Source organism: Trachypithecus francoisi, unplaced genomic scaffold (genome assembly GCF_009764315.1).
Source record: "Trachypithecus francoisi isolate TF-2019V2 unplaced genomic scaffold, Tfra_2.0 Lachesis_group13, whole genome shotgun sequence".
NCBI lineage: Eukaryota > Metazoa > Chordata > Mammalia > Primates > Cercopithecidae > Trachypithecus > Trachypithecus francoisi.
This window is the reverse complement of record NW_022681458.1, coordinates 94,113,350-94,139,889: the sequence shown is the minus strand read 5'-3', so window position 1 is coordinate 94,139,889 and position 26,540 is coordinate 94,113,350. Positions and strand designations below refer to the sequence as shown.

The window sequence follows — 26,540 nt, the reverse complement described above, 5'->3', positions numbered from 1 at the left end:
GTCTTAATTGTGCTTAAGAGCAGCAGGCTATTATTTTGAGGTTTGTGAGGTTTAAAATTGCTGTGCGTCTCAGCATTGGGGGAGCAAAAGCATTAAGAGCACAGGCTCTGGAATCAGACGATCTTGGTGCAAATCCTGGATCTGCCACTTACAAGAGATCCTTGGCAAGTTCCTTAACTTCTCTAATGGTTCCTCATACTGGGAATAATAATGGCATCAATCTCACGAGGGTATTGTGAAGATTGAACAGCACATATATGAGGTGCGTGGTGCCGCATTTGGCATGTAAACCTTTCAGATGTTGGCTATCATATTATTTATTATTATGGATTAGGTGTTGATGGTGGGCAGTCTCTGATACATTCCAAGCTCCAACCCTGATGGATAGAGCTATCTGGGGTAGATCTGGGCTCCAGCTTGGATGGATTGCTGCTGTTTTGTATTAGTTTTGACATTTAGGGTGTTTGTTGTCTATCTTGTTTCTAGTTTATGTCTGTAATCTCATTTTCTAAAAGCGTGTGGAAAGTAGCTAAGAAATTGGCAACCATTGAAGAAGTTACAATCTTAAGTCCCCTGAAGAGAGTTACAGAGGAAGGAGAACTAACTCTAGTATTTAGTAGGAAAATTATCTGTGTAGTTGATAATTTTAGGCAGTACACAGCAGACATGGCCTTGGATAACATTGAATTAGGTAGTGGAAAGTTATTTTCATTTTATTCCTCTTTCAGCTCTTCTGAATCTATTGAAGAGAAAGCCTCAGTTTGGTGCTAGTGTTTAATCTCTAATACTTTGGAATTTCCTCTTAATAAAAGGAAAGAACAGGTCCTAGTCTTGGAGTCCTTGACATGTAGTGTTTCTAGCTAGAGCTCATTCATACTGCTTTGTTTTCATTGTATCTCTTTTTATTGCCTTCTGTTTGTAGCATGTAATACTGATTTTTCACTTACAATAGTAATATAAAAGTTTCATTGGAAGTATATTTAAGGAAAAATAAGCTAATTTAAAGAAAAATATTAAATTAAAGGTAGAGTGGATGGTACGTGATTATGACAAAAATTGTGATGGTGCCACCCAAATCCCTGAGTTAGGACACATTGGTGTAGAGGAAAAAAGGACAAAAACTTAATGCTAGGAAAGGCCAATCTTTAAAAAGAAGAGAAATTAAAGAAGTTGGAGGAACACCAAAAAAATGCAGAGTTGGGGGAGAAATCATTGCAGAAGTGGAAGGGGCAGATACTTGGAGAGGGTGATGAAGGGATGGCAGAGGAGAGGCATTGGTTTGCTGAGGGGACAGCTGTGGGGGCCTTTGCTGCTTCCCATTTAGCAAAAAGCCTGGCATAATGAGGAGTGAGAGGAAGGATGCTGGGAGTGTGTGCTACTTATTTCCAAAAAGCTTAATGTGTGGTGATAGCACAGTGAGTTGAGGTAGAAGCAAGGTGGATAGCAGGTTTTTTGTTTTTAAGGATAGCACACATGTAGTCATGCTTTTAGCTAATGGAGGAAGCATGCGAGAAGGGAAAGATGGAGCCAGGATCAAGGAGTGGGAGGATGGCATATTAGTCTGTTTTCACACTGCTGAAAAAGACATACCCGAGACTGGGTAATTTATAAAGAAAGAGGTTTAATGGACTCACAGTTCCATGTGGCTGGGGAGGCCTCACAATCATGGTGGAAGGTGAAGAGCATGTCTTACATGATGGCAGGCCAAAAAAGAGAGCTGTGCAGGCAAACTCCTCTTTGTAAACCCATCAGATCTCATGAGACTTATTCACTGCCATGAGAACAGCACGGGAAAGACTCACCCCATGATTCAATTATCTCCCACAAGGTCCCCCCATGACATGTGGGAATTATGGGAGCTACAATTCAAGATGAGGTTTGGGTGGGGCCACAGCCAAACCCTATCAGATGGATTTACCTAGGAGGGAGGGCAGAGAGAGTGAGAATCCCTTGGGGCCAGAGGGAAAAAGGGGAGGCAGAGGAAAGGGAAGGGAAGCCGCCTCTTCTCTTGCCAGTAAATTCAGCAAGTACATTTTAGCCAATTTGTGATGTCTAAATAATTCAGCAGAAAAAGAGGGTGAAGCGCAAGTATGAGTGCCTGGAGGGAACCAGGCTGTGAAAGTGGAGACGGAGGAATCTCAGGAAATACTGACTCATTGATCATAAGGAAGTCCCATGGGAGGGAGATGCCACAGTTGGCATCTAAGTAACTGATGTGCTTTACCGGAGGAAAGGCTTGGAGCTCAGGGCCTGACAGTGCTGGAAAACTGAGAAGGAGGACACAGTGGCTCACACTTGTAATCACAGCTAAGGCAGGAGTATTGTTTGAGCCCAGGAGTTTGAGACCAGCCTGGGCAACATAGTGGGAACCCCATCTCTAAAAATAAAATAAAAATAAAAATAATTAAGTCAGGCATGCTGGTGCATGTCTGTAATCCCAGCACTTTGGGAGGCTGAGGTGGGAAGATCGCTTGAGCTCAGGAGTTCGAGACCACCCTGCGCAACGTGGTGAAACCCTGTCTCTACAAAAAATACAAAAATTACCTGGGTATGGTGGTGCATGCCTGTAGTTCCTGCTCCTCAGCAGGGCTGAGGTGGGAGGATTGCTTGAGCCCAGGGGGTTGAGGCTGCAGAGAGCTGACATCACACCACTACACTCCAGCCTGTGCGACAGAGTGAGACCCTGCCTCAAAATAAATAAATAAATAAATAAATAAAAATTAAAATAATTAGCTGGGTGTGGTGGCATGTGTCTGTAGTCCTAGCTACTTAGGATGCTGAGGTGGAAGGATCACTTGTGTCCAGAAGTTTGGGACCGCGGTGGACTGTGATCATTCCACTGCACTCCATCCTGGGCAACAGAGCAAGAACCCTGTCTCTAAAAAAAGAAAACAAAGAAAAAGAAAAAACTGAGAAGGAAAATGAAGGTGGCAGCTGCTTTTCAGACCTAATCCAAGGGATTGATCCAATGTTACCTGTTTTGGTCCCTCTGCTGCTGTCCTGTGAAGCTTCTTTAATTAAGAAAACACTGTAGAGAGAGCCGTCCCCTAACCATGGCTGACTGGCCATGTGGGGGGAAGTGAAGTCACCTCCACCTGTGTCAAAAGGACCACCTCCTTGAGGATAGGGCCTGTGAAGGACAGCCTGCAGTTGCTTCAACTCTCCATTGTGAAGGACACGGACTCCAGATGCAGTGGCATTAATGCACCCAGGTGTGGATTTATGGCCATGGAAAGGGCCCAGCTCACTGCATGACCAGCTGCAAGCTTTGCGCATTAACCTAGGAGGCTGAGGTCTCTTCTGATCTAGCTTCCTGTACCCATATGTCCCTTAGGTTTTATTCCTGGGTATATTGGATCATGGAGCATGTGGGAGCAGAGCCATTTGCAACAAATCTAATCTAGGAAGAAAAGGGAAATCATTTTCAGTGTATGGCTCCAAGCCCAGTGCTTCCTGACCTCAAATCCAGCCTGTGGGCATCAGGGGAAGAGTGGGAAGGAGGAGGTGAGGAGAGAGCACGTCTGAGTAGCTGATATGGAGTCAGCCTTTGTGGCCAAGGTGGCCCTGAAGGAGGAAGGTGAGGAGCAGGGAGAAGAGAGTACCTACGTGTCCCTGACTCCTGTCTGACTCTGTGGCTCAGGGGCAGTCAAAGTGGTTAGCGACCCGGACATACATCGACTGGGGCTGCCCAGCAGGCTGTCCAGAGTAAAAGCAATTCCCAGTCATTGGGGTCATCTGGAGATCTATGTTAGAGTCTCCAGACTGGGAGTCCCTGCTATAGTCCTCTGGCTGTTCCTGTCTCAAATCTGTCCAGCCACTCAGTTGCTTTTGCCATTATTTACCTGAAAAATTTTGGCTAGCCTGGATTTTCTTTTGTTTCAGCATTGCCCACAAACACTGATGTGGAATTAATCTGGAAAAGGCATCCTACTCTTTACCAGAGTTGAAAGTAGATCTTTTCAGCTCATATGATTACTTTTAGAAGCACTGTCAACATATATTTTCCAAAGAAATGCATCAGAGACAGACTAAGTAGGTGAGTCCTGCCCCGTTCCCAGCAAGATCCCATAGTCTGCACATTCTTTATCTCTGTCTTCATCTGCCAGGCTGAGGGTGAAGGGCTTTTCTTCTATCATCAGGGATGATGGAGAACAGCTGTCTCCATTTATTTAAAAAATATCCCAAATATGCTTTAATTAATCACCTTCAAAGATTCCTCTCGTCCAGACAAAATAAACCCAGGTTCATCCACTCTGTTTGTTATTTCTAACCCTTTGGTCACCTTAAAGGCCCACCCTTACCTTAGTGTAATAGGAGAGGGCTTATGGACATGGGCTCTTGTTCTATCCCACACTTACTGGGTGGCCTTGTGCAAGTCATGTGGCCACTCTATCCTCAGTTTCTCCAGTATTACCTATACCACGGGGTTATCTGAGGATTCAGTGAGACAGTTTCTCTAGCATGCTCCCCATTGTACCTGCTTTTAGCAGCCAGTAAATACTCTCTGTTACTCTCATTCCCCACTTTGTGCTTAGAATCAGTCATAACTGCTTAGTGAGGTACTGATTAGCACTGCTAATATTCTGAATGCCTGCTTAAAATGGAAAAGAGTTACTTTGTATGAGACTTTGCATTTTTTAAAGCTGATTCTTTTTTTTTTAATTAGACATTACTTTTACAGAATAATAAGATGGAATGAATCTGTGATGTTATCTACATGATGAGGCCAGTATGGCACAAAAGCAGTGAAGTCCCTGAAAATACCAGCCAAATTTCACCAGAGCATATATTATAGAGTTTTAAAGTACCTAGAAGAGAAAAACCGCTTCCTTTCCTGCTTCTTTGCCTCCCCTATTAGACCCTGAACGCTTAGTGCTTGGGCACTGTGTCCTTTCCAGTATTGGCTTCCTAGGATCTCACAGATTGCCTGACACCGGAAGCATTAATAATTATATGTTAAATAAATAAAGGTATTTTCATGTAGAGTTTTTTTTTAAAGTGGGAGAGACTGAAGTCAAAGGGTAGAACTCAGAGTAGTTTTAGGAGTGGGTGTGATCAACTCACAGTCCCTCCAGCCGCTGTGAAGTTTGCCCTTGATACAGTGACGTCTCTTTGGATTTCATAGGTGGGGTGTTTGAAGGAGCTTGGGCATTGGAGTGAGGCAGACCTGGGCTTGACTATGGATCTGCCACTTGCCAGTTGAATGACACTGGAGAATTGACATGTTCTCCCTGTCATAGAGGTGGAGAATTGGATAGCACCAATTTCATAGGATCTTTGTGAGGATGAAATGTTGACATGAAACACCCTTGAGTTCTCTCTCTGCCTTGATCTCTGGATTACTTGGACGGCTCCACACTTAGCATTCTCAGTCTTGGAGGTCGAAGGAGGAGAGGCAATCTCTGAAGAGTGTTTTGAGAATAAGAGTGAATGGTCCTTCCTGGTCTGCTCAGCATTGATGTTGGGCTGGCTTCAGTGAGTGATATGTGGCCTGTGACTCAACATGGAGGCCAGTGAATCAGACTCGTGGACATTTGCAAGAGCTTATTGTATGGATCTTTGTCATCCACGTTTGTTCCATGGACCCACCTCCCAACTCTACTCCAGACCCACTCTATACTTTCCATCTTCATTGCCCACTCCTTCCAGGCTGTCCTATGCCTTTCTCAACTTCTATAATGGCCTCCTCACTGGTGTTCACATTTGTCCTACTTCAGTATTGCCTCCCAGGCACCACATCTCCACAGAGCAGCCAAAACAGAAACCAGATCAGGCCATTCCTTTGCTTCAAGGTACGTTACAGATGTATGTGCTATAGGGCTTTGCAGCACTGGGCTCTGCCTGGCTCGTCCCCCATCACCTCATCATACCATCCTGTTCCTTCCTCTCTTCAAATACATCAGCCCACTTTTCAACAGACCATGTGCTTCCCAGCTCAAGGTTTCACGCTTTTGGTCACCTCTGCCTATAGTGCCCTGCCCCTGCTCTTCCCGCAGCTGGCAAGTCTCCAGGCTTCGGCTCTGAGGTCACATCCTCGGAGCCATCCTCCCTGACCCGCATATCACAACACTCAGAGGAGTCATCGTTGTTTTGATTGGTTGTTTATTGCTTGTCTCTCTCCACTCCCTCAGAATGAAAGCTGCGTAAAGACAAGGAAACTTGTGTCTCATCCCTGCTGGGTTCCCAGTGTTTTAGAACAGTACCTGGCACATGGAGGATTCTCAGTCAGTGTCTGTTGAATAAAGCAGTAAGAAGAGAAACCCTAAATCTGTAAAACTGTAAGAAAGATGTTTAGTTGTGTGGGGCAGAGGGCTGATTATGCCAGTGTTCATGAGGATGTGGTAATTAATGCTGAGCAGAGTCTGAAAGAGAGTTCTTGGCACTATGGCTATAAAAAGGAAAATGATGTTTCTCTACTCACAAGAGATGGGAATCACCTCTGTTGCAGAAATGTTAGATTTTGGTGGGTCTAGGTGAATTGGATATCTGCGGTCAAGAGTCTTTAATGGTGAGAAATCATGAGCTCTGAAATCAGACCCTCCTGCCTCTCCTACTTACAGCTGTACGACTAGTATGTGTTGTCTCTGAACTCTGATTTCTCCATCTGTAAAATGGGTATAATAATGCTAACCTTGGAGCACTGCTGTGGAGATTCACGGTAGTCTGTCTGGCACTTGGACCTGCTCAATAAGTGGCAGCTTTAATTTTGGAGTAAAATTTAAAAAATTCTATTAATTCAAAATGTGACATCAAAAATCCAATTTAATCAAACAGCTATTAATTTAAGCACTTTTAATACTTAGCATAAATGCTGCAGGGAATCCAAAGATGGGTAAGATAGAAAACATGTCTTTAAATAACTAAAAATCTATAAAAGGGTAAGATAAGTCATAATGTTAATAACGTACATGCAATTTGTAATTTGCAATTTGTAAAGTAATTTTTATATGCTTTTTATTATTTGTTCTCACAACTACCATATGAAGCCAATGTAATATGGGCTTTGTGACCCTGTACAAGCCATGGACATCTCCGAACCTGACCTTGTCACTTGCAAAATGAAGAGTGGCAATTACATTAAAGAATAGTTGTCAGCAATCTATGTTATGCCCCAGGTAAAACACAGGGTCTAGCATACGAGAGTCAGTCAAATATATTAGTCCTCTCTCACCCAAGTCTCTAAATCTGGATCCTGCATTCCTTCTGTGACGTGGTGCTTCCAGAGGAATGTGTCGTGTTTTGACAGATAACACAGTCAAATCATTGAGATGGCATTCTGGTTAAAGGGAATCGTCAGAGCAGTGAAGTCTAGTAGGGAAGGACGTTCCTTTGGGGATTGGTAGGTCCACTGTTGTGGAAGGTGTCTCACATATAGGGGGATCATATAGCACAGGGCATCCTAGCAAGCTCTTTTAGTTGCTGGGCCAGAGGTAGGTGGATTTGGCAAAGGATGTAGAGCACAATGGAGAAAAGAAAGGCAAGTGAATCACTTAGAAGGCCCTTGCACAAGTCTAGGCAAAAAGTTGTAAGAATAGTTGAGACACAAAGTGAGATAGATCAAAGAAATGAATGACCACTCTGTGGCAACTGATTGGGTGACAGTGGTGAGGGACAACTGTAGGAGAGATGGCTCTGAGCTTTTTATCCTGGATGTTTGGGTCTCAGAGTTGAGGATGGACTTTGTTCGTCTTCTGCGTACAGCATGTGGCTAAAACTACAGGAATGTTTGGAATGTTTGTGCCTTTCCATGTAAGAGAGTATGGAAATGGAAGGTGCAAAAGAGAAGAGAAGAGGCCCAGTGAGAGATCTGGAGACATTCTTACATTTGGAATTGGCCGGAATGAGAAAAAGAAAAATTGGCAGTGACAGAGAAAAATAAGGGGCCAAAGAGGAAGGAAGCTGAGCTAGAGCACGCAGCATCCAGGGGGACAGTAGAGCAGAGTGTCCACAAGGCTGGGCCGGTGCACAATTCTACACTTGTGAATATTAAGGATATTGCAGACTATCAAAGTGTCTTAGAATTGAAGATTAAGAGGCCATGAAGCCATTTAAGAAGGCAGATGAACGAGAGCAAAAAATAGGTAGCAGGATGTGATGGGAGGGTTAAGGAAGCAGAGGCATGAGAAGACCAACCTTCTAAATAGTTTGATAGAGAAAGGGGCTAGAGCTGGGGCAGTAGTTTGAGGGAGGACAAAGAGAAAACTGAAGAGAATAAGAAAACATAAGCATGCTTTACGTTAAAAGAAAGGAGCCTGTGAAGCAAGAGATATTGGGAGGAAACCTTGGATGAATACAGGGCTCCCTTCTTAAGGGAGAGGGTGCCAATAAGTGGCCCTTCAGTACCTGAGCCTGGGTGTATATTAAACAATTATTACCCTAGATTGCTGGGCAAAAGCTGCTTGGGATAGTAGGTTTAAACTTTTATTTGCTGGTCCATCCTAGGCTGGTTGTGAAGGAAATGACATTTGCCTCTGGTGCCATCTCCCTCATCACACTGTTTTTCCCTGCTTGGCTTGGGAAACCCTTCCCTTCCTCCTGTCCCTCCCTCTTTTCTCCCCATCCCCACTTCACTGCTTAGAAATGAACAATTGGTTTATCTTGGTTCTATTAACTAACGAATCTGATAAGCTAATTGCTGCTCCTGGCAGAAGACTAGAGGGCTATTTTTGATAAATTAGCTTTCTGGAATCATAGTCTTCTTTTAAAAGTTATTGAATCCATTACTGGTTCAAATGGTGGAACTTCAAGCCAGGAAGCAGGGGCAGGGGGTGGCAGAAGGAAGTATTGGGTGAGTTTGTTCTTCAAATTCCACATGTGTGTGGCCACCTGGCTCTTCCAATACCTAAGCGTTGAAAAATATGGTGTCCCGTCCTCCAACTAAAATTAGAAATCTTTTAAAAGATGCAATGCTTGTGTGTCATCTGCACTTTAAACCACTTTTTAAGGATTTTTGGCTTATAAAATTGTGGTTGAATTCAGCAACAAAAAATTTTTAAAGAAAAAATTCTATGTGTATATATATGTTGTAGTCAGGGTCTTGCTTTGTGGCCCAGGCCTTACTGCAGTGGCATGATCATAGCTCACTGAAGCCTCAAATTCTTGGGCTCACATGATCCTCTCACCACAGCCTGCTGACTAGCTGGGACTAACAGGTGTGCACCACTGCAACTGGCTAATTTTAAAAAATGTTTTGTAGAGATGGGGTCTTGCTATGTTGCCTAGGCTGGTCTCAAACTCCTGGCGTCAAATGATCTTCCCACTATGGGCTCTCAAAGTGCTGGGATTACAGGTGTGAGCTACTGCGCCTGGCCTGTATATATATTTTAGTGCTTCAAGTACTTCATCTGCCAGTTGGGCAACCCACCATTGCTACTGTGGGTCAAATGTCCCTTCTCCTGTATGACAACTGAGATGATGTACCCTGGGATGCATGAGCCTTGTGTAGCCCAAGTTCCAGGTGGTCCATTTAGTTGTAGTTGACTATTAAAGACCTATTTGGAGTTTGCATCCAGCAGCTCTTATTTATAGTGCTAGTGCACTATGATTGAATGGGAGTGGTGTGTTAAATACCCATTGTGATATAGGCATCCTGAACTTAATGACTACTGCTGGTTTTGGTTAATGTAATTATACTCTTTTGTGGGACATTTTCCTTGTAATTTATGGGAGTTATTTTATCCATAATATGTAGAAGGAAGCCATTGCACTCTAGGTTATATTGCATCATGTTCGAAACCCAAATGTGTGGAATTCTTAGAAAATCTATAGTTGAGGGAACAGTTACAAGATGCAATATGGTGTTATGGGTAGAAGGTTTGGCTGGGAACCAGAAATTCTAGATCCCAGTCTCAACTCAAAGTTTTGCCTTCCACATGGCCATGGGAAGTTATTCTCCATTCCCAGAAAGTGAAGTTGATATTCTTGTCTCACCCCCAAAATCATGAGGAACAAATGGAACTGAGGGCCTTAACTTATTATAAAAGTAAAATTGCTGCTCAATACATGGGATAATTATAATTATGTAAGCTGTTTCTGCAGAGTGAAAAAAAGTTAACAATGTTAATTCTATTGGCAGTAAATATTTGCAGTGTTTATCTGAAGCCTCTGTATGCAACATACTTAGCCAAGTGAAGGCCTGGGGAAAAGCTTTTGTTTTTGATTTTTTAACTAAAGGGAAGAGAACTTTACATGTGTCCCCACGTGTTCCCGTGTTGGCAGCGCCATCATGAGACTCAGCGTAACTGGGAGAGGTTTGTCAAGTGGCGGTTTGACCTCGGTTGGCACTGCAGTATGCCAGGAAGCCCCACCAGGGCGGTGTGCCCCAGAGAGAAAGCTCAGTACTGTCGTTGTTATCTTCCATTTGGCACAAGAGATCCTCCATTCTACCTTCCGTGAAACGGCTTTTTCACCTCCCATCCAGCGAAGGTTTTTCTTTTCTTTTTTTTTCAGGCTTGACTTGGCAGAAAGCTAGATCTGCTGAAATAACCATGGCAGCAATTTCTGCTCCTTCCTCTGAGTGCAGAGAACACGGAGCTCTCCCCTGTTTACAGCTTACCTTCTCTCATGCTATAGGTCAAGGCAGAAAGCATTCTGATGGGAAAATTACAGCATTCCTTACTACTCATTACTGTGATAGCTTGTTAGAGCCAGAACTGTTCAATCTTTCACTTTACAGAGAGGAAGAGGCTTAGAAAATATGGGTAAATTGATGAAGATCTCAAAGCAGGTGAGGGGCCAGTTTCTGGACTAGAACCAGTTGCCTGACTTTTCTTCCTACCGCCTGTAGGTAAGGGTACGCAGCACTCAAAAGCAAAAGAGCTTGGGAATGGGAGAGAAAGGAGTTCATTGTATTTGGATCTGAAATGAAAATCACATACACATAAGAATCTTGTTTTTGAGGCACAGGTTCCATTATTCTCTGTAACAGAAGTAACACTTCTGTCTTCATTATGCCTGTTAGCCAGGCAATGATTCTGAATTTCTTCATTATCGCTTGGGCAGTTTGCCTTCTCAGAATGTTCTTTTGTAGCTGTCTGTGATCTTGACAGTGCCTGTGTGTCCACACAGTGGGAATGTTGGCAGAAAGGAAAGGATTCTAGCCTGGTTTCCTGCAGGAAGGCTTACAAGATTCATTCTTGTGTGTTGCCTTTGTTCATTCTCAATAGGTGAAGTGGTTGGCATTGCCTTGGCAACTCCATTAGAAGCCAGTGGCCGCTTTGTGGACATTTGTTTCATTGCAGATTCTCCTGGGAGCAGCCTTGGCTTTGGCCGGAACTGGCACCAGCTGCTTTCCTTGGGGCAGGGAGCCACTGTGGGGAGGGGGAGGGCAATGTCCAGGGGCAGCTCTGGATTAACATTTATACCCCATTGACAGTGTCACCCCACTGTAGACTGGGCAGGCAGTGGAGTGGAGAGGAGAATGGGGAGCTGGAGTAGAGGCTTCTGCTGGCTGGAGACATCAGCATAACCTTAGGGTCTCCCTGTGAGGCTGCCATTGCAAATGAATAGACCCTGGAGAGGGTATAACGGTGATGGGAAAGAGCTGGTGGTCACTGCCAGGTATGGGATGTTTTGCCCCAATGTGCAAAGTGGGGTTTTTCCTGCCTTGGCAATTTGCAGGTCAGCCTCAGATAAATGGGAAGGTAGGTAATGGGGTAAAGAGGTAAAGGAGTGTAGAAAGACAGAGTGACTTCAGGACTGCTAAAATCTTGGTGGGGAGTAAGAATGGTGGGAAATAAGTGAAGTTTCTGACACACTGGAGAAATACAGTGTGCATCTCCTATATTGCACACCATTTCAGGGTGGCACCCTCCTTTAGCGTCCCTGGGGCCCAACTGGCAGGTATTAGTCATCATTATGATCAACAGACATCTATTGAGCATCTGCCCTGCACCATTAAGGTGCTCTGCTAGGCCAGGGCCTTCAAGAACTTATGATGCTTCTAGAATTGTGTCAGTAAGGAACTGATAATTCCCTGGGTGGATGTGGCCCTGTGGGACCATTGCTTGGTAAGTGACCAGCAACCATCCTTTTATGAAGGAAAAGGTTTACCCCCTTTCCAGGATAGTGTACCAAAGCCCCAGCTTGTTGGATTTTAGTAAGGATTTGAATTTCCACTCAATCTGTTGGCTGAGCACCAACCAAATGTGATGGCTTCATATTTGACAGTGACTCCACCAGTCCAGATCTCTTAGGACCTACTGAATGAAAAACCCTTTGAGAGCAAAAGATCTTGAATTTTGCCTTACTTTGGGGCTCCCCCAGAAGCAGACCCTGAGGCAAGGATGGAAGTGCAGGTTTCTTTGGGGTATGATCCTAGGAAACACTGTTGAAGAGTGAAGCTAGGCAGGGAAGTGAAGGACCCACATAGAGTGCGCCATCACATGAGTTCCCACTAGGGGTAAGGGGAGCCTCATCCCACTAGGGAAGTCTGCATGCTGGTTTGGAATACATGCCTCAGGGTCACCCTTGCACTACCACCCCTGGGCATGGGAGCTAAAGTATTGGCCTCCCCAACTCTTTTTTTTTGAGATGGAATCTTGCTCTGTCACCCAGGCCTGAGTGCAGTGGTGCGATCTCGGCTCACTGCAAGCTCCGCCTCCCGGGTTCACGCCATTCTCCTACCTCAGCCTCCCGAGTAGCCTGGACTACAGGCGCACGCCACCACACCTGGCTAATTTTTTTTGTATTTTCAGTAGAGACAGGGTTTCACTGTGTTAGCCAGGATGGTCTTGATCTCCTGACTTTGTGATCCACCCGCCTCGGCCTCCCAAAGTGCTGGGATTACAGGCGTGAGCCACTGTGCTTGGCTAAGCCCCCCAACTCTTAATAGCCATTCACTAAGAACTGCTGGGGTTGGTACCCACAAGGTCCTTTTGGCCTGTTGAGGGTGACCAAGAGGGCTCCAGCAGCCAGAAAAGCCTTCAGGCAGAGAGATGCAGGAGCTGACCGTGGAAGGTTAGACTAGCCAGTCAGAGAGATGCAGGAACTGACGGAGGGAGGTTAGACTTGCCTACCTGGAAGCGGTGGAGATTGAGAGGATAGTCAGGCCCCTGACAGCATCTGCTGCAGGTCTGTCATTGGTATTTTCACAGAAGTTTCCAGAGGCTCCAAAGCTGTAACAGTAAAGCTGGTGAATGTACAAGCACCTGTACAGACATGGCTCCTCGCCTTTCGTGAATAGACTTTATGATTGAACATTGAAATTTTGTTTATTTTTAAAGAGTGCAGAGGATGGCCTTGAAACAGAGTAAATTTTGCTGGGGCTCCCGGAAATTAAATAGCCCCTGTGCTTTGTGGAGCTGAGCTCAGGAGTCACAGGCCTGGGGGCCTGGAGGGGCCCAAGATGTGATTCTGCACTTAGGTGTTGAGAAGGTAGTAGGATGCCAAGTTCCTGAGCTGGTACATTGTGAATGATCGTCACTTTTTCATTTCACTTCATTTAGGGGATAACTGCTTGATAAGTTTAGTGTAATGCAAATGCCTGATGTAGGTTGGTCACCAACTTTTTTTTTTTTTTTTTAACAGAATGACACCAACCACATCTTGAGCAAGAACTCTTTGTTCATTGGACTAATTAATTTTGTATTTGAAAATAATTTGAAATTGATTGGGAGGAGAGCAGGGGAAAAAAAGGACCAGAAATTCAGGCTTATTGTTTCCTTGATGTTTGGAGAGAGCAAGTGATTTTAAAGTAGAACTTCTAGAGCACTGGAGAGGGAGGCAGGAGGTCTGGATGCGAGGCACACATCTGCTGCCTACCTGGCTGGCTGCATGCACACCATCTACCCTCTCCTGATCTCACTTTATTTATAAAACATGATGATAGGTTGAAATGACCTGGAAGGACCTTTTGGCTCTGAAAAATTGTAGAATTTTAAAAATAACTTCAGCTTTCCATAGCAAGCCTTGCATCTGTCTCTCCCTAGCCTCTGATTGGCCTTTGTCCATTTTTAATTTTCTGTTGAAAGGAATGCTTGCCATTGCATGCCCTCTGCTTTTTTCCCCCCCACACAATCTTGCCTTCTTCCCAGATCATCAGTTTTTCTTTCCTCAATGGTTTCATGTCAGCAGTACCTTCATGGTTAACACTTTCCTGACTGCCGTAGGCTACAGTAGGGATCTCTGTCTTTTGTTATCTCATAATCACTTTGCTTCAGTCTCTTAGCATGTGTTATTTTGGATGTCTCCTGCTTTTCTGGCAAATCCAAAGCTTTTTAGGAAAACAATACTCCGTAAAGGAAGAACACTTGAAGTAAGGGCCTGGCAGTTATTTCCCCTAAGTGATAGAACAGATAATATGGCTTGGCCTTAGTTTTCCAGTTTGTGAAATGGGGATAATAATACCTAGCTCATAGAGTTCTTTTTTTTTTTTTTTTTTTGAGACCGAGTCTCGCTCTGTCGCCCAGGCTGGAGTGCAGTGGCTGGATCTCAGCTCACTGCAGGCTCCGCCTCCCAGGTTTATGCCATTCTCCTGCCTCAGCCTCCCGAGTAGCTGGGACTACAGGCGCCCGCCACCTCGCCTGGCTAGTTTTTTGTATTTTTTTAGTAGAGACGGGGTTTCACTGGCTCATAGAGTTCTTATGAGAATTAAATGGGCTAGAGTATAAAACAGCATGGGTCATCGTGGTTGGTGATGGTGTTGGTGACAGTGTTAAGGTGGCAGCACAGGCTGAAAGAACTTGTCATTTCTGTACTTTCAGGAATGAAGTCATATAAGTGCTTGGAACACAGAGTTAATTATTGTTCTCCATAATCAGTTCCTCTTCTGAATACAGTACTCCTCAGCGTCAGAAGGTAATTCCACAGAGTGAGTTTCAATCTCTCTGTGGAAATTTTAGCCTTTGTTTGTTTGTTTCTTTCTTGATAAAGAGAGAAGAAAAACCATTCAAATCATTGGCAACCCTATGCCACAACTTGTCGTCAGTCTTAGAGCTTGTTATTGGATTACTTCTTAATGATCTCTTCTTGGGGATAATTAATTTCACTTTCCTTAACATCCCTCCTGGTGCCCATCTTCGAAACATTTATGTGAGTCTTTTGTTTTCTGTTGTCTCCCAGAGTAATATTCCTTCCAGGCTGGGAAACAGTTGTTGGGTAATGGGTCAAATATATTAATAGGCAGGCCATATGGTTCCCAGACACCTTGCACTCAACAACTTGATAGAGTTCTGGTGGTATGATTTTTAAAAATTTTAACTATAAAAGTGTAAGAACCATCTGCTGTTATTTTTTTGTATGTGATCCTGGTAAGTTATTAATTTAGTTATACTGCGCCTACTGTTCCACATGCAGGCTTCAAGGCAAAGCTTGTATACTTTATTTTCAGTAGTAATGTGTGTGGAATGTGTGTGTGTCATCCAGATTCACTTCATAAATTGAAGCAGATTTCCCTACATGGGGTTAGGACTTGGGATTTATATGGCTTCTGTTTTAGCTGGTAAAATGCTATAATTGTAGTGGTTAATTAGATTGATTGATAATTAGTCACATACTAACTACTATGGAGCAAACTAAATAGGGTAATGTAATAGAGAGTGATGCCTGGGTGGGCATGGGGCTCCTAGGATCATGAAAGCCTTCAGGGAAGGAGAAATTTGAATTGAGTTCTTTTTTTTTTTTTTTTTTTTGAGACGGAGTCTCGCTCTGTCGCCCAGGCTGGAGTGCAGTGGCACGATCTCGGCTCACTGCAAGCTCCACCTCCGGGTTCACGCCATTCTCCTGCCTCAGCCTCCTGAGTAGCTGGGACTACAGGCGCCCGCCACCGCGCCCGGCTAATTTTTTGTATTTTTAGTAGAGACAGGGTTTCACCATGGTCTCAATCTCCTGACCTTGTGATCTGCCCGTCTCAGCCTCCCAAAGTGCTGGGATTGCAGGCATGAGTCACCGTGCCCAGCCTTGAATTGAGTTCTAAAGAGTAGTGATAATGAGACAAGTAAATGAATATCTGCAGTGGGATAATTACAAGGGAAAGGAAGAGTTAAGAGCAAAGGCTCTGAACTGGGGAATAAGCATCGTACAGAGAAAAGTTCATGGGGCCATACTGTAGTGAGACAGAGGATAATGCAGGCAGCTGAGGGCAAAGAGGGTCTAATCTAAGAATAATAGGAGCCTGTGGAAGGAATTAGGCAAGGAATTGGTACCTGATTTATAGTTTTAGGAAGCTCATTTTAGCTGCTAAGTGGAAGTTTGATAGAAGCAAGAATTAAGAAAGAGAGATCAGTCAGGAGATGATAGCTGTTGTGTAGAAGAGACTGATGGAGAAATGATGGACTAAGTTTCTGTGGTATAGATGGTGAGAAGTGATAGGGGTTTGGGATATAGTTTGGATATGGAATCTATGGGACAGTCATATTGAATGGTTCTTAGTTTTCAGTCTGAGTAACTAGGTGATTGGTGTTATAGTTCTTAGTCAGATACAGAGCGCTTGATGGCTCTTTTTTGGTTGGTTAAGTTTGAGATGGCTCATGGACACCCAAATGGAAATGTCTAGAGGACATCTGAATCTGGATGTTAGAAGAGAGATGAAGACTGAAATATTGATTTAAATTACATGAAACTCAAGAGTGTAGACAGAAAGGAGGCAGAGGTCTGGGTCTTGAATACACCACCATTTAGAAGTTTGAAAGAAACACCAACAAAGGACATTGATGGAGGTAGCCAGAGAGGCTGGAGAGATCCATGTGCTGCATAGACACCTGGAAAGGAATCGTATCTCCAGAAGGAGTGACTGGTGACCTCATCATTAGGTTTCAAGTGTTAGTACCCAGAATCCGCATTAAATGTCGTTTGAAAAGTGTATTCTGTAGCTGTAAACTCAGTGATGACTAGAGCAAGTTGGGCCCAGTGCATGCCTGGAGAAACCTTTAGCCATGGCGGAATAAAAAATGGACAATCTTACCTCCTTGGGGGGTATGGGGCAAGGGTCTTTGTTCAAGTCTCAATCAGGATTTGTGAGATTTTCATACCATTACTAAAGCAGCAAAGAGTAATTAGTGGTTTTTTAAAATGGCAATTATATATACAGCTGGTACAGCTATGCCACAAGTCAGTTCTTTGAAAATATTCAATAACTAAATTCTGATCAATATCTTCCAAGACTTTACGGTTGACCTAAAATAAAAGCCTATAACTAACCCAGTGTAAGACAGGGCACATAAGAATATTTACATTTTTAACTACATAACGTGTTAATCCTGACAAGATAGGTCTCATAACAAATCACTTTGTAAATTTTATCTTTTCTTAGTATCAATCATAATGACTTGAAGGCAGCTTCTGCTTGGTAGTTAACTTTAGGTTATGAAGAATCGCCCTATTATCTGTTTGTCATTTGATAAATTACGTTATTTAAATGAGGAATAGAGATTTCTTGATCTCTACTTCTCTTAAAGTGAAAACATAATGCATTCTAATAAACATTTTAAACAGAAGGGCAAAACTGAGGATCCCTTTTTTTTTTTTCGTACCTTGTGCTACAGTTTAATAGGTCATTTTGTCTGCTGTATTAAATGTATTTTCTCTAAAACCCAGAGCAGGATCAAGCTGTAAACAAGATGCTTTATTTTGGTGATTCTCATTGTTTGGATAAATAGTGGATTTGTTTTAAATCAAGCAAATATACATTTTTATTCCAGAAAGTTCAATTGATAACAAATACCCAGGCAAACTCTGCAAATATTTATTCTTACCTTTTAACTTACTGACATTTAGTTGAATTTTACAAATAGATAAAGCTTAATAATCATGTAGTAAGCTGATAGCTGGCAATACACTATGGTGAAGAATAGTCTATTGGTTATTCAACCAAATCCTTGATTCACTAACTGAAGGAAACTTACTGTGAACAAAACATCAGAAAATGTTCTCTTTCTATAATTTTAGCAGAATGACTCTGGTTCTGCTGCTTTGCATCAAAACAAAATTTTATAGTAACTGAAAATTCTCCATTTCTCTAAGACCAAGTGGAAGTAGCTCATTTACCTGGTTGGCGCTATCCAGTTTTCAAAGACTAAAGCTTAAGGTCTAGGAATTTACCTCCAGTCCAGCTCTACCCAAGTAATAAATGAGTAGAACATTAAGCCATTCTGACAGCTGTGTACTTACTTTGTGTGAAGGTTATAGGAGGTAACAAGCCTTGCTCTTGGATCCCTCATGAGCAATTATCTGTTTGAGGAGTCCTACTGTCCTTGGGTGGTTCCTGGTGTCCAGAGCCACATGTAGGAGGGGCACAGGTGGAGAAAAGGAGGCTCTTGGCTCTCCTCTCTCCTCCCTTCTCATCTTCTGCCCTCCCCTCTGCTATGTGGGGAACATGAAGATGAAGGGCCTCCTGAGTGAGTCCGGCTGTGGAAGAGGGTGAGCATGGTTGCCCCCTGCCTGGGTGGTGGTGGTAGAGAAGGGGTGCCCTCAGGATGGGTTCTTCTAGGGAAGGGGCTGTGTCTGTACCATCCACCACTTCCGCAGCACTCAGCACTGTGCCTGGCACCTAAATGCCCAGTAACTCCTTATTGAACATGGAGTGATTGGGCGTCAGGGCTCATATAGTGCACAGTGGAGTTTCTTCTCTTCCCCTCTACTAGTTATTTCCTTGAAACACACACATTTGAGCATCAAACCAAATCCCAAGACCCCACACCTAGGGAAACTCTTGATTTACTGTACAGAAGGGCTCTCTTTGTCTTGGAAGCCTCAACCCAGTTAAAGTATCACTTATGCATGAGAAAGAAAGCACAAAAATTCTTTTGGACACAAAGCAATAGTAGCTTTCTAATAAGAGGAGCTCCTTAAATCCGTTTGTCCCATCTTCCCATTGACTAACATTTAAGCACATCACCTTGGCTAACTGTGCCCTGCATGAACTGGCTCCTGATTTGCTTGCCCTCCAATTCCTTGAACACACCAGGCCCTTTGCTGTCTGCTGGGCTCCTGCCTGGGATGTGCTTCTGCAGCTCTTCAGGAGCCTCTGTCTTCCTGATTCTGTAAAGATACACTTAAGTGGTCCTTCTTCACCAGGCTTTCCTTGCCCTCTCTAGCATTCCCTCTGTCCTGCTATTTTAAACCTAGGCATTTTGCATTTTCCTCTGTGTTTGCTTTCTTGCTTATTAGCTATCTGCTCAACTTAACTGAATGATTCACAAGAGCAGGACTGTTTTGTGGTTTTTTTTTTTTTTCAGCATTTAGCCCAGTGCCAGGCTCTGTGTAAATGCTCAGTAAATACTTGTTCGAATGAATGAATGAGTCTCAGCCTACCCTTCATTTAAAAAGTGGTTAAATTTAAATTTTTTAAAATCTCAGATTCTCAACATACAGTGCACATACACGCAACGCATGTGTGGTATATGCTGTAAAAATTCCCTACTCTTGGTAGTGAACTGCCTTAAAGAACAGGGTTGGTGATTTAGTGCCTATGGCCTAGCTACTAATGTCAGCGCTTTTTTATTCCTAAACGTCTAATGTGTTTTTTTCCCACCCTTTTCTTTCCTTTGTCTTTCTTTTTTAGCAAGGGAAGCCATATGTCTTCGACAGAGTGCTACCTCCCAACACAAGCCAAGAGCAGGTTTACAATGCATGTGCGAAGCAAATTGTCAAAGGTAAGTGCTATTTCTTTATTTCCTCCCGGGCCATTCAGAGTAATTGAAAACATTAAGTGATATTTGCAGCCTAGGAATCAATGTGCCTTGACTGTAAGCAGAGGCCTGCTAATTGGAAACACTGAATTCTATAGCCTCGGTTCTAGCCCTGATTTGCTATGATGTCAGGCAAATTATTTAATCTATTTCCCCTTTTCAAGGACATTTATTTATTTCTTTTGCCACCTTTTTTGTTTTGTCACCCAAAAGTTTAAAGGAAGGTAAGCTATATTCACACTGTTTCTGTAACAATTTTAAAACACTGCTGCAGGTATGGAACCTCCTTTTTCCTTTGAAGGAGAAAATATATATTCCTGATGCTTCAGTTGTACATCTTTGATTGATTTATTCTGTGCATCTGTCTCCCTTTTACTAATGTCTCTCAGCAAGAAGACTTAAATATGGAAAATTTTTGCCATTTAGAAATTTTCTACAATGTCATAAAATCACATTATCGTGTTGGTTATTGAGCCTGGTCTTGCTATTCAGCATTCCTTAATGATGCTTTCTCCTAACCCATTTTCAACCATCCCACCCAGATCCTGACATTTGTTCCTCCAAACAGGTAGCCTCAAGCCTACATTTATGTCTTAGAGATCAGTCCTTTTCTCTAGGACTGGCATTGGCCCTGGAGGATTCGTGTCAAAATAGCAGCAGGGAGATGAAGCAATTTACACATTGCTCTACCTTGTCCTTTCAAATCAGGGGCAGGTTGAAGCTTGCATTGGCAGGCTTGCCATCTGGACAGAGCTGGGGGGCATCTCCTGCTACTTTGCTTTTCATCGTCAAATCCTTGCCCTCAAATGTGAATGCTGTGGCAATTGTGCTTTCAAATGTATTGATGCTGCCCCCTTTATAGGCAGCTCTGGATTTGAAAAGCAAGAAGTAAAAACAAAACCAAAATAACCTACCATGTCACTTTGGATCTGCTTGTTTTTAGAAGCTGACTAACCTAAGTATTTGAAATTCATGAAAATCAGCTCTGGGTACATCTGTTCGATTAATTCTGACCCTGGACACCTGTGTGGGAGATGCATGTCAGCATGTAATGTTCCTTGCTGAGGTGGATGGTTATTCACATTCTTGCTGCAGACATCAATTAATTTTGAAGGTCTTCACAGTGAGATTTTTATAGAAACCCAATGAGAAAAAAATATGCCTGAATTTGAGCTCTTTCTGAATTAATAGTAAGGACCTATATCGGGTGGTAATTTTTGTCTTCTCTCTACTTTTACTCTTCTGCTTCTCCTTCTATCTAAACATGTTTTCTGTATTTTTGCAGTATATCTTTCTTGGTTTGCTCCTACTCAGCCCTGCTCCCTATTATTGGACTCATTCATATATTTTTTATTAAAGTAAGATTAATCACATATGTGCCAGAATTTCTTTTTCTCTCCCCCTTCATTACCACAAACAAATAGTATTTACCACATGCTGTGCTAAACATGAGGGCCATTTAAATACATCCTGTCCTCTCTAAGCTGACATAATTAGAAATGGATGCACTCTGTTAAAAAAAAAAATCCTGTGATTAACAAACTATAGTAATACTCTTTGAGTCCTTATTCACAAAAGAAGTTTGAGCCTCTCTCAATGTTTGGATTTCTCTACAGTATGAAATGTCAGATATGGGCACGTCTTGTAAAGATGTGGCCTAACTCTGGATAATTTGAGACCCAGCATGTAGTGAGCTATAAAGAAAACCATCTAGTAGAATAAAATCAGGCCCTGACATGATATGACAAAAAGACATTTCTAGGGTATCATAAATATGTATGATCATACATACATGCCTTATTCTCCTTTAAAAAGGAATTGATGAAGTTCTGATTGAACTTTCACAAATATCCACTGAGGCTAATGTGAGAAGTGGCCATGTATTTCAGAATCAGTAAGCTAAAACATAGAGATACAAGAAAGAACTCCTTGGAATAGATGACCAGGTACAACTGAGGTATCTCTTGCCACGAGGAACCCTATTTAAATCAAGATTGGGAGGTAGTGCTGTGGAGCCCTTTTTTCTAGAGGCCAATAATTAAATCGGATGGCTTCCTTAGGGTACCACAGTCCCCTTGATTCCTGATAATGGGTGGACTGAGGAGCATTCCTTTCAAGTCCATCTAAACTCTTACTGATTTGGAGCATCTGGGAGGCTCCATTTAACTTGATGGCTTTATTCTCTCTCTGGTTTTTCATTCCCTACCACTTCACTGGGTTAAAAAAATATTTTAAATGTTTGTAGAGTCCTGGCATCTCTCATGCTCCCATCTTTGGTGTTTGTTTTTCAAAATGTTGCTTGAAAAGGCATGTAGAATTCTCCTCCATTTCTTCTCAAAGAGGCTGTAGGGTTTGTGACTACCAGCACAGTAAATGGGAAGGCTCCTTTGGACGCCTAGGAATCAAACACCATGGTAACTGGATGCTATTATCGAAGTACTGTAACTATGTCCCAGCCTACAGAAGCCACGCCAATTATTTGCCTTCCAAATTAACTAGATATGGATGATCCAGATGCTAGAGAAGGGGATTTCTTGTTTTCCAGTTCTGATTCCTTTAAAATTCATTCTTTCAGTTGTTTCTTTTAATCATTTGTGTAAATTGTATTTAGTACTTACCATGGGGTAAGCACTGATGGGACTGGAGTCGCCATGCTATGTAAGACTGTCTGCAAGGAGCTTTGGGTACAGGGAAAGAGACAGATGTGTACATAATCGTCACACATATAGGCATTATGTACTTTAGAAAGGGTGTATGCAAAATGCCACGGGAACACGGAAGAATGTCACTTGTATTGATTTTGGTCGGGAGAGAGAGTGGAGAATTAAAGAAGGTTTCTCTGAAAGGTTGGGTCCTGAGGACTATAGAATATAGCAGGGTTGTACAAGCAGAGGGGATTGCAAAAGTGAAAGCATAAAGACACAAATTCTGCTTGGGCAACTTGGAGTGGCACAGGGTGCAGAGCGGCATTATGGGAGATGAGGCTGGGAAAGTTAGGCTGGAGCAATTTTATGGAAATGGATGGACTTTATCCTGCAGACAATGTGGACCCAATGAAGAGTGTTAAACTTAGGATGATATTACCAGATCTGTTTTGTTATTATCTTACATATGACTCTGAAGAAGAAAAATATTTTTAGCTGTGACTTATAAGGCACTGTCTATATACTTGACATATGTTGTTGCATTTTAAATCAACAACTTTCTGAAGGGAGTTGCATTTTAAATCAACAACTTTCTGAAGGGTGAGCTTTATTTTCCTCATTGTACAGAAGAGGAATTTGAGGCTCAGAGAAGTGAGGTAACTTGGCCAGGTTGGTTTGGGGGCCATGGACTGGGACTCAAGCCTGGGCTTGTCGGACTGACTGACTGACTGATGTTCTTCTGCACTCCCCTGCCTCCCTTTCCTGGTGAGCACACAGCGAGCATTTGATGACAATTATTTTATGAGCAGTCCCTGTTCTGTCAGGCCATATGGACTATTAACTAAGCATTGCAAAAGACAGGGCTGGGAATGGTGTGGGAGGAGGGTAGAGAAGAGGGGACAGGGATGGTGGCTCCCACACCTTGTGGTGGCCCTGGTGATCTGCCAGTGATGAGGTGTGTTTCCTTCCATTCTGAAGACCCAGCATGCCCTTGCCTGGGCACAGTGGCACAGTGACTACCCTTTAGTCTGTCCGGCCGGCACGCGGGCTGGCCTCGGGTGGTCAGCAGGACCGCCTCTTCATCCTCTGGTTATGGCCTGAGTGGTTTGGTGACTGGTGAGGATGGCTGTCAGCCACTATCACCTGAAAACCCACAGGCCCCCATTTCCCCTGGAGAGTCAGTAGGAAGCCCCATGCCTCCTTAGGACTACTGATGGGTAGATATGATCAAATCCTCCCCCAATTCTAATCTGAAAATGGCATTAACTCTTTTGCTTTAGTAAGACCTGGATTCAGAACTGGGCAAATGGGAGGCAAGGAGCATTTTAAGTATCAACTGCTATCCTTCCTCCCCTGGGAGATGAGAAGGCTCTGGGCACCTGCGGTGGAAGCTCCTTCTGGGGTTCATGCAGCTGCGGGATGGAAGAGTGCTGTGGCCCGAGGTGCGGCCGGCTGTGCTGTACCAGTGGAGGTCACATTACACCAGGCACCAACACAAAGAAACCTTCTGTCTGCGGAGCGTGGCTGAAATGTGGAAACAGTCATTGTTTCTGCAGAGACTCTAAAACAAATGCACTCCGTGGGCCCAGGAGCAGGCAGTGGACGTGATGAAAGTGCCTTTTGTGGGCGCTTCTGTGGGAATCGGGTCGGGGGCGGCTTGGCCCCCGCAGTGCAGAGCGCATCCTGGCCTTTCCAGCTGCGGCTCCCCCACTGCCTGTGGTCGCGGTGGCCATAGAAACGCGCTGGGCTCCTGCTCCACTTCCCCTCTGTGCCTCCCCTCACCAGCAAATCAAAACATAGACTGAGCAAACAAACAATAAACAGAAAACAAGCCCCCAAAACCTGGAGTTTCGAAGAAAATAGAGAACACTGGCTTCAAAGAGCTTTTTCGTTTAAATTATCTTCTAGTGCAGCACGGAGCCGACAGAGGGCGACGTCGGCTCCCTTCAACCTTGAGCGCTGGAGAGAGGTTCTGCAGCAGTGAATGAGCTGTAACCTGATTGCAAATACTTTCAGGGCCGCGTGGAGTTTGTTCTAGTGGGGTTTTACGTGTTCCTCTTTTCTTACAAAAAAAGAAGGGGAAAAAATTGTGCTCCGTGACGAAATGGCAGCGAGAAACAGATTCTCCAAGTACAGTCTCGCACGCTTCTCAGCTCCTTAGTCCAAAACAAGTGAAGCCACAGACGAACTTCTGTTATAGTGATGGACTCAGGGGCGTGGATGAGACCTGGGAGGCCTCGGGTGTGGCCTAATTCAGGAGGAAGCTGAGCTCTGAGCTGAGTTTCCTTGGTGCGGCGGATTGCTCAGTATCGCCTCCCTGGGGCCTCCTGCGTGGGAACATCGGCACTTGCAGGGTGGCCAGCAGAGGTCAGGATGGCTGGACCCCTGGCCCTGGCAACTTCGGTGCTGTTCTAACACCTGGGCCAGTGGGTTCTGGAGTGTTTCATACACAGAGGCTTAAGACAAGGAAAGCCCTTTCAGGGGTGTGTGTGTGTGTGTGTGTGTGTGTGTGTGTGTATGTGTGTGTAGGAGGATGGTTAATTTATAAAAAATAGTAATTTTGAATAAATGGAAACTGTAATATTGTGATGTAGTCAGCATTCCAATAGGCTGGAGTTGTTCGTGTTATGAATATGGCATTTTTAAGTTTGACCTAAGGGTGGGACCTTGTTCCTTTGGGTCCCTCAAAGCGTATCATATTCATGTTGGTGTAGAGGTGCTCTATCTGCTTTGGCCTGAGGAATCTTTTCTTTGAGTAATTTGGCATTTTTGTGGAAACTGAAGCTTGAACCTCCAAACCTTACACTGACTACTTCAAGTTTTTGCTTCCCACTGTTACCAGGGGAACCATTAGCCGAAGTCTGATATGTGTGAACATTCTCTCTCTCCTCTCTCTCTCTCCCTCCTCTCTCTCTCTGTCCCTCCTCTCCCTTAACCCCCAGTATAGCTTGATACAAACTCTTGAGGGCTGCTAGAATTAAAAAAAAAAATCCTGACACTTAATTTTCCTTTTCTTAGATTCCTAAAATAAAATACTGCTTTTCGTTCTTATCCCAGTTCACACTTCAACAACCTCAGATGGTCAAATGTATATTAAAATTGTTTTTAAAAACATAACAAATCAGAATTTATATAAAAAAATTCAAAAAAGCAAACCCATCTAAGCAAAACAAAAACAAACCAGGATCATAAAATTCAGAGGACCCCCTCTACCATGCCCCCAAAAGAAAAACTCTATTTATAGAGCCTGAAGTAAGCCTGGCTTAGTTTGACCCTACTACATGACCCTGAGTAGGACACCTCGGTGTGGGCCCTTCTCCCTGCCTCTGCACCTTGTGCAAATGAAGACTTCCTCCCCTTATGCTGAATGGAGGATCAAGGATATTAATGATGCACTGTTCCTCTTCCAGTAATATTTGTGAGGATGAAGGAGGAAAGCAGGAGGAAAATGAGTGCTAAATATATTTTAATCACCTCTGCTGCTTTGAAAGAATTCCCACAGATAATCTTCAGCTCTTCAGCAAAAAGCAGCCTCCACCCTTGAGCCTCCCCTTGTCTCTGTGTGATGTGGCACCGACCTGCAGTGTGGAAGGCTTTGCACAGTGCTCTCATTGTGTAATTAAAAGACATTTCCTGATGCTGATGGGCCTGGGCTGGCTTGTTAGCACTGTCAGTGCAAACACAGAGACATGAAATTTAAGTGAGGGCCCGGCTAGTTTCTGGGTTGATTGGATTGTCACCGTGAGGCTCTGTTTATAGAGTGGGGCCCTTTTCCTCCCCCGCCTCTGGACTCAAGGAGCTCTGGTAGGGCTTTCAGGAGAAACCTCCCCAAGGAGCTAGCCTGGGCCAGCGTTTAAACTGAGGAAAGAAATTCTGTTCTTCATCTCACTCCAGAAACTTAGGGCATAAGAATAGTGTTTTCTTTTCCCCCCAACTGATCTCAATAGATCAACTTATAGAAGAAAACTCAAATATCCTTCTACTAAAAAAAAGTTTTCTGCTCGATGTCTCTGTCTTCATTTTGATGTCATTGGGAGAACGTGTGTCTGCCTCCTTCTTCATTAATATATTCTGTGAAGTGTGAGTCCGTTTCTTTCTATTTGTAGAACAACAGAGGCCTGCATTTCTGCTCTTATCTCATAATTCTACTTAAAATTCACAAGGAGTTGAAATATATCATTTGTATGAAAAATGAGATGGGCCATTTGGAAAATGTAATTTTAAAATATGCAACCTACACCAGCATATGATCAAAGTAATGAGTTAATTT

General features: G+C 43.5%; 1 protein-coding gene across 1 annotated transcript in view; it reads left to right on the top strand.

Moving 5' to 3' along the window:
- The window catches only part of KIF5C (kinesin family member 5C), a 161,001-nt gene that overhangs the window by 29,377 nt on the left and 105,084 nt on the right, over nt 1-26,540 (top strand). Inside the window, exon 2 of the mRNA XM_033231561.1 lies at nt 19,499-19,589. Within this exon, the coding sequence (XP_033087452.1) occupies nt 19,499-19,589 (91 nt within the window). The remainder of the gene's footprint in view (nt 1-19,498; nt 19,590-26,540) is intronic.